The 13,795-nt window shown below is 35.3% G+C and overlaps 1 protein-coding gene across 1 annotated transcript in view; it reads left to right on the top strand.

Annotated features, from left to right (window-relative positions):
- The window catches only part of mRpL41 (mitochondrial ribosomal protein L41), a 34,001-nt gene extending 20,530 nt beyond the window's left edge, over positions 1–13,471 (top strand). Inside the window, exons 2-3 of the mRNA XM_090407055.1 lie at positions 5,464–5,564; positions 13,198–13,471. Of these exons, the coding sequence (XP_090263181.1) occupies positions 5,464–5,564; positions 13,198–13,416 (320 nt within the window). The 3' untranslated portion in view covers positions 13,417–13,471. The remainder of the gene's footprint in view (positions 1–5,463; positions 5,565–13,197) is intronic.
- The last annotated feature ends 324 nt before the right edge of the window (positions 13,472–13,795 follow it).

Genomic DNA, 13,795 nt, shown 5'->3' with positions numbered 1-13,795 from the left:
GCCCCCCCCCCATCGGGAAAAAAAAATTGTAATACAGACATATATTATTATAATATTTATTTTATTATATTCAATACAAAACATACATAGCAAATATTGCAAAAATCAAATGAAATATTACGTTTTTAGCAACTTACATACACATCTTACATGGCACACTTAGTCTTAAAACATTTTAAATTTGTTATTTTTATGACTAAAAAAAAGCCTGCTTTTGTTTAGGAGTGCCCCTGTTGTAATGTCATTGGCTTTTTACTCAAGAATTCTTAGGGCATTGCAGATGTAGTTTAGAGACAAATATATGTAGCATAATAGAAGAAAATTCGCACATATCTTTTCTTGGATGTTGTTGTTGTTGTTGCCTGTCTTCTTTCTGCAGTGTGCATACTTCTGCTGTTATGGTGTTGAAAGGGGAGTGGGGGGGGGGGGCTTAATCAATGTGGAAGAATTAATTTGAAAAAACCCGTTTTTTTTTTTTTTTTTTTTTTTTTTGTATAATATAAACATATATTATTTTTAAGGGTGGACAGAGTGCTTTTTTTGTAGGGTGGGAAAAGGATGAAAAAGAGGGCTGAAAATCGCAACTGTTTTTTAGAGGAAGGGAAAGGGTTTATGGGGAAAGGGGGGGTGCGAGCCGTTTTGACTGTGTGGGTCATCGTGTGAACTCATGGAGGAAGTGGATGCTATGTCGTGTCAGCTTGGTGATTCTGCCTTTGAAGTGTTTGTGTTATCGCCTATTGGTCGGAGTTGTGACCTAATTTTTATGTTGTGAAGCTTCCAACACTCGGAAATTATGTAAGGTCAGTGGACGTTGATTGAGTTCTCATCGCATTTTATGGCTATCGTTTCCGATATTCTAATCATTGTCTTGTCTGTCATTATGATGGCCTTGTCGATTTGCGGGGTGTATGTTTTTGTTCAATGGCGTGAACTGCTATTTCTGTTTTCCCTGTACTTTGTATTCTATTTTTCTTTTTGATGTTGCATTTTTTAGTGTTTAAATGTTCTGGAATAGGGATGTTATAGTCACAGAAGTCTTTTTGTAGAACCTGTGTAGGTGATATCACAGTCTTTTAGGCAGAGAAATTTTTAGACTACGTTGTGGTGTTCTAATATTTCTTTGTGTGTGTGTGTGTGAGATTTAGTGGGTTTAGAAGATTTACCAATTTTTGGTTTGTGGTTTGCCCACAGTTTGGGAAGCTCTGCTTTAAAGGAACTGTTATCTGCATCAAACCCTACGTTTTTCTTCAGGTCTTTTTGTTGCCATTATTGGCAAATCTTCTAAAACCCACTAAATCTCACACAAATCTCCCTGTTAAAAAGACTGTGATATCACCTACACAGGTTCTACGATCAGGTCTTTATGGGCAAGACTACAATAACACTTTCGTGACTGTAACATCCTTATTCCAGAACATTTAAACACTAAAAAAACACAACATCAAAAAGAAAAATAGAATACAAAGTACAGGGAAAACAGAAATAGTAGTTCATGCCTTTGAACAAAAACACACCTGCAAATCAACAAGGCCATCATGACAGACAAGACAACGAAACAGTGCTTAGAATATCGGAAATGATAGCCATAAAATGCGACGAGAACTCAATCAACGTCCACCGACCCTACATAATCTCCGAGTGTTGGAAGCTTCACAACATAAAAATTACGTCACAACTCTGACCAATAGGCGATAACACAAACACTTCAAAGGCAGAAACACCAAGCTGACACAACTTAGCATCCACTTCCTCCATGAGTTCAGATGACGACCCACACGGTCGAAACAGCTCGCACCCCGTCAACTCCCCTCCCCGGCCCCCTTTTCCCATAAACCCTTCCCCTTCCTCTAAAAAACAGTTGCGATTTTCAACCCCCTTTTTCATCCTTTTCCAACCCCACAAAAAAAGCACTCTGCCCACCCTTAAAAAATAATATATATATATATATATATATTATACAAAAAAAACGGGTTTTTTCAAATGAAGTCTCTCACATTGCCTAAGCTCCCCCCCACTCTCCTTTCAACACCATAACAGCAGAAAGAAGACAGGCAACAACATCCAAGAAAAGGTATGTGTGAATTTTCTTTTATTATGCTACATATGTTTGTCTCTAAAATACATCTGCAATACCCTAAGAATTCTTGAGTAAAAAGCCAATGACATTAAAACAGGGGCACGCCTAAACAAAAGCAGGCAAAATAGCTGTGAAAATAATAATTTTTAAGAGGAGTAACATGGGAGGTTTCCGAAAAACAATACCTATATTTTAAATTTGTTTTCATTATTTCATGGCCCCCCCTCAACAAAACTAACAGCCCCAAAGGGGACTGTGGCCCACAGTTTGGGAATCTCTTCTTTTAAAGGCATTGCTACCAGCATCAAACCCCACTCAGATCTTGGTTATTCTTCAGGTCTTTTTTGTTGCCATTTTGGCATCAAATACCTCTTTTGCTAATCTTTTCTTTTCTATTCTGTTTTAAAAGACCATACTGTCTTAAATTAGCTCTGCTTAACCATTCCTGATTATATCCATTTTTCATATGATTCTGCAATTAAGACCATTTCTTCATTCCTTTTTTTTTAAATATTTTTTTTCTCAAAAACTTGTATATATGTTATATAACAAGTTATATATACAAAGTTATATTAAACCTCTCAGAGGCTTAATTTAACTTTGTTTGGATAATGTCTCACAGTGGTTAGACTGCTGTTTTGGCTAAAATCTGTCTTATTCCATGTTAATTTATTTGATTATCCCATCATACCAGCTTTTAGTTGAAGGATTTTTTTTGTTTGTTTGTTTGGTTGCAAAGCAAAATTAGAAATTATCTTCTTTTAATCCTTTACCTAAATGTAAGCAAAACGTTTGCACACAGAGTATCTTGTTGGGTCTAGCTCACGCTGATGAGATGTCGATAAAGATCAAACTAGTCTACTTAGTGATCCTCTCCATAATACATAGCAGTATACACATTCAAAAGGAAGTATATACATTATGGAAATGTTAAGGCAGTGAGTGTGAAGCCAATAATAGCCTCTATATATTAGTAGCTTGGTTGTGATGGTTCTTCATGTGTGAACTTTGTTTTCCTCAGGGCCACAGTTTCCATAGCATACGTCATAGCTGGCCTCACTACTGTCCTATAGATTTTGCCTTTCAGATTGATTGGCACCCTCTTATTGCATAGCACTCCAGCCATCTCTCTCCAGTTCCTCCAACCCGTGTGTATCCTGCATCCCACTTCCTTCTCAGCCCCTCCATCTTCTTCCACTGTGGAAGATAAGTATCTGAAGTCACTCACCTTCCTGATGACATTTCCTTCCAGCTCCAGATCTGTTTCCTGGCTGCTGTCCACTTTGCAACACGTATACTCTGTCTTACTTCTGCTCAGTCTCATACCTCTCTCTTCCAGTACTTTCCTCCATCTTTTCAGTTTAGCTGCCACTTCTTCTCTTGAATCTGCACACAGCAAGATGTCACCTGCATACAACATTGTCCAAGGCACATCTTCCGTCACCACCTCCATCACAATATTAAACAGAAACGGACTTAATGCTGATCCTTGATGCAAGCCAACTGTTACTTGAAAACTTTGTCTGTCCCAGACAGGTCCGAACTCTTATCTTCACATTTCTGTACATCTCCTGCACCAACCTGACATATTTCTCCGGTACCTTCTTGTCTTATCACTCTATTGTATGCTTTCTTCAGATCAATAAACACCAGATGTAGCTCTCTTTGTTTCTCTCGAAACTTTTCCATCATCTGCCTTAACCCAAAGATAGCATCTGTCGTTGATCTACCAGGCATGGAGCCAAATTGTTCCTCTGCAATCTCCACCTCCTTCCTCAATCTTTCATCAAGAACCTTTTCTATGAATTTCATTGTGTGGAACATCAACTTTATTCCTCTGTAATTCTTACAGTCTTGGGCATTCCCTTTACCCTTGTAAATGGGGACAAGAGTACTTTCCCTCCATTCCTCAGGTATATTTTCCAGTTGGCAAACTTTCATAAACAGGTCCCACCTCAGGTCAATTCCCTCTTCCCCCAGTGCCTTCCATGCCTCCACTGGAATCCTGTCTGGGCCCACCGATTTTCCATTCTTCATCCTCTTCATGGCCTCCTTCACTTCCACTCTACTGATGTTCTGCCATCCCCCTCAGAAGGCTGCCCATCTTCCTGTGAGTCCTCGCATTTTCCTCATTCAAAAGTCCCTCAAAGTATATTCTCCATCTGTTTCTTATGTCCACATCCCTCTATAATACTCTTCCTGTAGTGTCTTTGATCTGCCTCACATGTAAGATGTCCTTTGCTGCTTTATTTCTACATTTTGCTAGTTGGTAAATTTTTCTCTGTCCTTCCTTTGTAGCTAATTCATCATACAGATATGCCATGGCCTTCGTCTGTGCCACAACTCTCTTGGCTTCTTGCTTTCTCTCTCTGTACACCTCTCTGTCCTCTTCTACTCTTGACTCATCCCACTTCTGCTTTGCCTTCCTCTTAGCTGTCACTGCTTCTTGTACATTATTATTCCACCACCAACCCTCCTTCTGCTCTCTAATCTTTCCAGATGTCTCACCAAGCACCTCAATTGCACAGCTCAGGATACTTTTGAATTATATTTCCATCAATCTTGTACATTTCCTTGTCCATCCAAAATCCTCTCTAACACCCTCTCCCTAAAACGATTCCTCACACTCTCTTCTTTTAAGTGAAACCACTTGTCTTCAACCCGTGGCTTCTAGAGGTTCTTATCTTTGATCTTATTTTAAAGTCTGCGCACAGCAGTCAATGTTGCTGTGCCACTTGATCTGTTGGAATTACCTTACAATTTGTCACAACCTTAAGATGTTTTCTTCTAGTCAATTTGTGAACTGTTTTTACCACTTCAAAATGTTATCAATTCTTCCCTCTTGTAAAAAAATGAGTTCACAGTTGCCAGATCAAATGCTAATGCAAAGTCCACAATCCTCTCTCCTTCCTGGTTCATCATTCCCACTCCATGGCCACCATGCACCCTTTCACAGTCTCTATTCTGTCTCTCTATGTGTCCATTCAAGTCTCCTCTGACAATCACCATCCTGTTTTCTTCCAGTTCCCTCATTTCTTGGCTTCTTCTTTATGTTGAAAGAAATCTTACCTGAAATACACTTAGTGGGGAGATTCCTGTAACAACTTTCAATTTTGCTTAAAAAAATCAGCTAAATCCCAAATTGCCAGCCCATCCTTGTTTGTGTTTCTGGGTAAATACCTACTAATGAAGTCCACCATGGGGAGGTGAGGATTTCATGTTAGATTAGAAGCCCTGATCACTTCTCTGCATTCCTTAAAAGACTATGTTGAGGTCTCCTCCCAGTTATTCAGCTTTGACCCTTAAGCACCCCCTTTGTAATTTATTTGAATTTTAAATGTAGATGAAATGAATATAACTGGATTTAAAATGTAATATAATTACAGATCGTGGCATTCAATTTTGTGGCTACCAGAGAGGTCCAAAATTTTGTGTTGTACCAGAAATGATTCCAGAACTTATTGTTCCTGATCTCACAGGATGTGAGGTATTTTTTATTTTTATTTGAAATACAAAACTTTCCTAAGTTTTTCATAGTAATTAGTTAAACAACAAACCATAGTTTGCCGATTAGTTGTTTAATAACAATATATAATGGAATGTCAGTAATATACCGATATATAATAAGTAATAGTGAGTTGTTATATAATGAGTAATTTTTATTTTTTTATTTTATTTAATTTATTTAATTAAATAAAATAAAATTTTTATTTAAATATTTAATTTATATATTTTTAAGTGATTCCCACTCACAAAAGGTTGCAAGTCTTTAATATGTTAGTACCATAAGTGAGCTGAATATTTTTTTCCCTATTTTTATTAATTTTATATTTTTTTGCATTTTTATTTATTTATTTATCTATTGTCACTGGATTCTGCTTAATCAGCAGCTGCTCCAACAGAATTGTCAGGTCAAGTGAATCATACCTCCATTTATTTCTATCCTCCAAAATTCTTTCTTCATAAACACTGTTCCAGTTCTTTTTTTCTAAATCTTTTCTTATCCTGTCTCTCTACGATTTCCATGGTCTTTCTCTTGGTCTCTTCCTTCAATTTTCTTTTTCTACAATCCTCTTGGTATTTGTATTAAACATACCAGAGAGAAAATTATTCTATTCAGGAAGAAGAGACAATGTACTTAGAGAAGGAGTTGCAATTCTAATAAAACGAAATCTTATTGCAAGTATAACAGATATCAAGCCTATCTCATCCAGAATAATAGGAATTTGACTACACATAAAAGTTATTCCGATTTACACACCAGAAATCTGAATAATTCTACAATGATCTCCAAAAAAAGAAATAGATAACACTAACACTAACTTCAGAGACATCTTATTTTTAATCAGAGATTTCAATGCTAAGATCAGAACTTTCAGAGAAGAGCTAAAAGATGCAATGGGGAAATTTGGAATTGGAACCGGAAATGAAAGGGGAGAAACTATGTGCTCAATTTCTGCAAAGAAAACAACCTTGTCATCTCAAATACAATGTTTTACCATAGACCTAGTTTTAAATACACTACGAAATTGTATAGATTATATCCTAATTAGAAATAGATGGAAAATCTCAATCAAAAATGTAAGAACACTCAGAAGCCTAGAGCTGGATACAGACCATGAACTCCTTTCTGCAACAATGTGGATAAAGTTCAAAGTCAACTATAAAAGAAATAGGATTGATAAACTCCACACAGAAAAGTTTAAAAAATAACCAAATAAGATGAGATTACATTAGGAAAATTGAAGAAATAAATAGGACTCAAACAGATGAAACCGAAAACCTTTCGAAAACAGGAAAAGAAATCTTGGCAAGGAAAACTATAAGAATTTATAGGAGACCCAATAATAAATGGATAACATCTGAAATTTTAGAAAAATGTATAGAAAAAAGAAAACTAAAAATCAAAAAAAATAAAGAGACATACCCCAGAAGAAAACAAGAAGAAATACAAACAACTCAAAAACGAAATTGATACCCTGCAGACAGGATAAAGAAAACTGGCTGAACAAAAAAGCATAAAAATGCAATGAGGCATATAAATACTATAACTCAAAAATATTACATAACACAAAAAAATTTCAAAAACTTTTCACCACTACCTCTAACAATGATCAACCATCAGGGTGAGGAAACAGGAAATCCAAATACGATAAAAGCAATATGGATGGAACAACCAAGAAATCTTTAAGAATGAAAGCAATAACCACCTAATAACAAGACCCCACACTAACTCAAACATGACACCTTAATGATCCTTCCATCGGAAGTGGAGAATGCTCTAAGCAAATGAAAGCATCAGGGATAGACCAAATTCCATCAGAACTTTGGAAAGAAGGAAAGCAAAAAACTTCAAAATTATTTACCACACTTTTCAACAGAATCATTAAATCAGGAGAAATACCAGAAGATTGGAAAATAGTAATTCCCACACCAATTTACAAGAAAGATGATAAGAAAAATTGTAAAAATTACAGACAAATTACATTACTTAGCCATGCTCACAAAATATTTACAAGAGTATTACATTACTAAATCACTTAAGGAATTGACAACGTACATAAGAATATAAATTAAATTACACTTCAATAAATATTTCCGATATTTCGGCAGCATCACGTTTGCCATCTTCAAAAGGAACTTACAAAAAAGGCACGTGCATGTAGGCACTACAACACAGTAACTGAGAATGAAGTGACGAAGCTATTGTTCTCCTAAAAGTCCTGATGGTGCCCCCTAGCAGGCTATGTAGGTGTTCTTGGCCATAGTGCTGAAGGTCTGCTGATGTAAGCCTCCCAAATTTGGGACAGTCTCATTCAACCAAATTTGTTGAGGTTTGGAAAGTTTCTTAGTGCTAAGGCTGATTCCATGAATAGTCTTTCGAATTTGAACTTGCTACGGTGTATTATTATATCGGAAATATTTATCCATCAGGACTTTTAGGAGAACAATAGCTTCATCACTTCATTCTCAGTTACTGTGTTGTAGTGCCTACATGCGCATGCCTTTTTTTTTTTGTAAGTTCCTTTTGAAGATGGCAACGTAACGTTGCCGAAATATCGGAAATATTTATTAAAGTGTAATTTTATTTATATTCTTATGTACGTTGTCAATTCCTTAAGTGATTTAGTAATGTATAACCAACATATAAGCTTGTCTACGAGAAGAGTATTACAGAATAGAATAAAGAGCACATATGAGATCATTCTTAGTGAAGAACAGGCAGGCTTCAGAAAGAAGCACTCTACATTGGATCAGATCTTCATAATACAAAAACTAGCAGAATTATACTGGGAACATAACAAAAATATATTACTGTTTTATAGATTTCAAACAGGCGTTCGACTCAATAAATAGAGTAACGTTATTAAGAATATTAAAACAGAAACAAATCAATGAAGATACCCTGGACTTTTTAGAAAATATTATAGTCTCACAGAAGCAATAATTAAATTTAACAGTATAACAACAAATAAAATAAACATCATTAAAGGAGTAGTCCAAGGATGTCCCATTTCCCCATACCTTTTTAGCATCTGCCTAGAGGATATGGTTAACCTGGCCTTGGAAGGAGAAAAAGGGGTCAACCTAAATAGTTATAACCTTAATAACATAAAATATGCAGATGACATTGTAATGATAGCAGACCTAATAACTAAACTAAACAATACAGCTAAAGGATACAACATAACCATAAATATGGACAAAACAAAAATCTTGGTAATTGGAAAAAAATGAAGGGAAAAAAAGTAAACTTCTCCTTGAATGGATCAGTAATTGAACAGGTAAAGCAATTCAACTATTTAGGAACAGTAATAACAGAACCCTTAAATACCATGACCACTATTAAACATAGAATATCGACTGCATGGTCATCCTTTAATAACTAGGTAAAATCTGGAAATAATAACATCTCCAAACCTCTAAAAAAATAAAATTATATAATGCAATTATAATATCCACGGTGCTATATGCTTCAGAAACTTGGATGCTCAAGAAGACAGGGATATGAAAACTGGAAGCTTTTGAGATGAAATGTCTCAGAAAAATAAATAAAACAAAATGGACAGACAAGAAAACAAATTAAACTGTAAGACAAGACCTAAACTATACAGATATTAATAGAAAAGATAAAAGAAGACAACTTCAGTGGTATGGACATGTCAAGAGAATGCCACCAAAAAGGCTACCCAACCTCACTCTGTATGCAAGATTAGAAGAAAAAAGAAAAAAAGGAAGACCAAGAACTAAATGGATAACATCAATAAAGGTTAACTCTGGATTACAAACCTATAGACAGCTCACCAGCCACATGAAAAATCGAGACTACTAGAGATTGTAGTGGAAACATGGAAGACTCAACCCATTCCAGACAGAAGAGGACAGTAAGTAAGTATTTGTATTAAATGCATTCCTGTATGTCTAAACCACTTCAAGGGAAAGTTCAAAAGCAATTTTTCAACACTTTATAGTCCAAAACCATTTTTAATCTCCACATTTCTTATTCTGTCTTTCTTGTTTTTGCTGGCATTGTCCTTAAAATTTTCATTTCTATTGCTTGTAATCCGCTTATGTCTCTTTTTTGTTAGTCTCCATGTCTCCGCTGCACAAAACAAAATGGACAGAAAGTAACTTCTTTTCACCAAAATCTTGCACTTCAATGGCATCTCCCTTTTCCACAGGACTGCTTACACTGTCAGAAAAAGGTTTGGCCCAATGAAATCTTTCTCATTATCTCCTAATCTCAACTAGAAAACATATTCCCCAGATGATTGAAGTTTTCATTATTCTTCTTGAGCTTTTACATTTTCTCTATGATGTAAAATCGTGCTCTTACTCTTCCTGCTATTGATTACCAGAAATCAATGAACATCAACAGAAGACGCTGTTCATTTGTCCACTTTCTTCTATAGTTCTTCTGAATGAAGAAGAGCTAAAATGTCTTATCTCCAACAGCACTGGAGATAAGACACTTTCTTTTTTGCAGTCCATTGTTAAGTGTAAACCACTCTGAATTACCAAATTTAGTTTTTGCACAGCCCTTAGATTTTTAGCTATTATTTATCAGGAAATAACGTATACAGTACTAAAACATTAATTATAAAAACTTTAATTAATACTTTCCTATATTTCAGCATCATTACATTGCCTAGAGTTCTATACAGCCCCACCCCCTACTGGGCTAAATTGGATGGTCATGGCTGTTCGGCTGAAGATTTGAGGATTAATGCTTCCCAAATTTGGTGAAGCTCATGCACCCAAATTTGTTGAGGTTTGGAAAGTTTTTCAGGGCTGAGAAAGAGTCAAGGAACAGCCTTTTATATTTATATTTGCTGCAGTGTAGTAGAGTGGCCTTCTTCCAGTGTATCCTGTGGTGGGTATCCAATTCATGATCAGTAAGTCCTGAGTGACTGTTATGGTGGAACCAGATGTAGTTCTTGTGTTCAGAAATTCTGATATTGGTCGTCCTGCCTATTTGGTCATAGTAAGACAGTTTGCAACAGCAACGGACCTAGTAGACACCTAGTAAGTTTAGGGAATGTGGCTGATCTTTGGTGGAGCAGATAAGGGTTGCCAATTTTCTGTGTGGTTGTAAGTTGTATTTCTTTAAAATTTTTGTCAATTTTTTGGATGTGCCTTGGATATATGGAATTGTGATGGATGTTGAGTAATCTCTGCTCTGAATGTGGGGGGGGGCAAATGCCAGTGAACCATCAGAGTGTCTAGGAATGGAAGATTGTTGTTTTCCTTTTCCATGATATATCCTGGATGTTGACTGTTTAGATGTGTTAAGAAATTGTGGAGTATATCCAAGCCATGTGGCCAAATGGAGAACATCTGAATGATGTGTTGATGATTGATGAATGAATACCAAGGTTGAAGTAATGCAGAAGTCATGTTTCCTATATAAAAAGAAGTGAAAAGGTGTGTCACCTTATTAAATTACTCTGGATCGGAGACAAGTGTTGAAAGTTTTTTCACTTGGCTATACTATAAATTAAAGATTCAGGTTTTTCTGCATGTTAACTCTATAAGGTCTTTATTTGATAATTTTTCTTTCACAGCTTCTGCTAACTGCTCTATTTCACTGTCAACCTTCAGCACTTTAAACTAGCAACACAATCTTGCCACCAATCTCTTGCAAGACTTGTCTTTGAATAGTGTTTGAAAGAAGCTGCTGAAAATATGTGAGCATGTATTTTCAGCAGCTTTTTCTGAACACCTTTCATACACTTGCTGTCACCTCACTCCATATTGTGTATATATATTCTTCTACAATGCAAGATATTATATTCCTTCCAAAAGTTTCTGAAGGTTTCCTCATTAGTCAAATCCTATATTATTAAGCTTTAAGAACGTTTTGTATTTAGGGAAAAATCATACTGTAAAATGGATTTGAATACTTATTTCTCAAAGTTTTGTATGAACAAAAAAGTAATTTATGCTTATTATGTACAGCCTCGACTATTAAAGCCATGTAAAATGAGATGCGAATATCCAGATTTTGAGGGCTTCCACACCTTGAGGTCAAGTTAGCCCTCAGAGAGCTAACCTGATGTAAAATCTCACATGAATGTTTTATTTCATGCCTGTTTTTACAATTTTGAAAGAAAAGAAATTATTTGTGAAAAATACTTTTTTTTTGGTATGTAAGTTATATCTTGATTACAAAATTTTGTGTTATTCAAATTGGTGTCACATGAGTTGTGACATCAGCATATCTCGTGGTTAACATGACTCCGAGATGGGAATCAGAGAAGACAAGCATGCACACTATTTGCAAAACTTGAAGTATAAAAGCTTTTGCTTCAGGGAGGATCTTTTTCTTCCCTGGGATTGTTGCCATGTAATGGTCTACTGTTGTTGGAGTGACTATTTTTTTTTTCCCTGGAATAGTTGCCAAGTAGAAGTCTGTCGGAGCATCTCACAGGAGGAGATATGCACATGCTGTTACTGAGAGGTTGGCAGTAAGGAGAAGCATTCGTTAGTAGGAAGGATATTCATTGGTGGATATTGCAATCGTCACTGGCTGAGGTCGTCCACATTGCCTGGAACAGGAATTCTGAAGATAAAAGTTGAAAGTGCTGAAAGTTTTTCCACTTGGTTATATTATAAATTAAAGATGCCAAGAAATTATATTCTTCGTTTCATCCATTATCGAAGTGTAAGCAAACAAAGTTTGTGCATTAAGTAACTTCATGTCAGGGCAACTCATATATAGAGGCTAATGACTTCACATGAATTCCCTTAGTATCCCATAATGCAGTGCACATATCCTAACGGATCTGTATAATGCTATGCATTATGAGAAGGGCCATTCCTCAGGTGAGACTTAGTAAAGGTGAAACCAGTCTGGATAGTGGCCCTTTCCATAATGCATAGCATTATATGTCTGTAAGGATATGTGCATTGCATTGCATTATGGGATACTAAGGCAATTGATGTAAAGTCATTAGCCTCTATAAATGAGTTGCTATGTCATGTAGTTATTTCATGTGCAAACTTTGCTTCATTAAATTTTTGTGAAACAACACAGTGAGGCTGAGAGTCAATGCACTAATCTCCCCCCCCCCACACACACACCCCAAAAAAATGTGACCCTGGAAGTATCTGACCAACAAAGAGAAAGGAATTTAAATTGTTAGTAAATAAGAATGGGCAGAGATAAAGGGGAATAACATCTATTTTATCTCTGTTTAAGACTCTCACAAATTCATACTTATAAAAATTTAACTGGCATAGTCGATAAACAAATAAGTTAAATAAAGAGTGTGAATGGGAGAGAATAATAAAAGATTAAAATAAACAAAGGACACAGATAAAATAGATATAACACTTGATACCCAAAAAAGCATGAGAAATTTGGTCAAGGCTTGTAACCTTCCATTTTTGAAGTTTTGGTTTCACATTTTGCCAGCACATTTTGAGTTCTTCCATATCTGCTGAGTGTACTGGTCTTCACTTCTAAGTTAGTTGCTATAAAACCTTCTTGAGTATACCATAAGAATTTGTAGTGTTCTATTCTCTGATGTTTAATTGATGACATATCATTTTGCATAATGTATTGTGTTATATTGTGTGTATGTATATTTATTTATTTATTTATTTGTACATTACAGTTAAATCCATATGTATCATATAGAACTGAAATTTCCCAAGGAGAATTTACTGCAAAAGACTTATTCAATATGATATATGCAAAGAAGATAATTCAGGACTTTAAAGACAAAAAGCTAGATACTGATGGTAATCCTCTTGAACCTTCTGAAGATGAAACATTAACACCTGAAGAAGCTAAGATTAGAGCTAAAACTACAGGAAGTGATATTTTTGGTTGAATTGCATAGCTGCTTTAAATATATAAAAGTTGTAATAAAAAATTACACAAACCAATTTTTGTAATGTTTTGAATTAATTAGTTAATTCTGAAATAAAATATTTAGTAATAGTGAATAAGTAGAATTTTATTGTACATTCAGTGTACATGTTGAAAGATAAAATGACTAAAAACATTAATGAATAACTGTGTGTTATTCATTATTATACTTGTTTGTATGTGTGTGTGGTATATATATATATGATTATAATTTACCATAATTTTAGTCTTGTTTGGTTATGATTGATTATGGCATGTTTGCATTTGGAAGTTAATCAGGTTTGAAGTACTTTTTCAGAATAGCAGCTAACAGAGGCAAAAATGACAGTAAGAACAAGGTC

Source organism: Typopeltis vanoorti, chromosome 2, assembly GCF_054136105.1.
Source record: "Typopeltis vanoorti isolate ZY-2024b chromosome 2, IOZ_Tvanoo_1.0, whole genome shotgun sequence".
NCBI classification, from domain to species: Eukaryota; Metazoa; Arthropoda; class Arachnida; order Uropygi; family Thelyphonidae; genus Typopeltis; species Typopeltis vanoorti.
The sequence above is the reverse complement of the archived record's forward strand: the minus strand, read 5'-3'. Positions and strand labels throughout refer to the sequence as shown.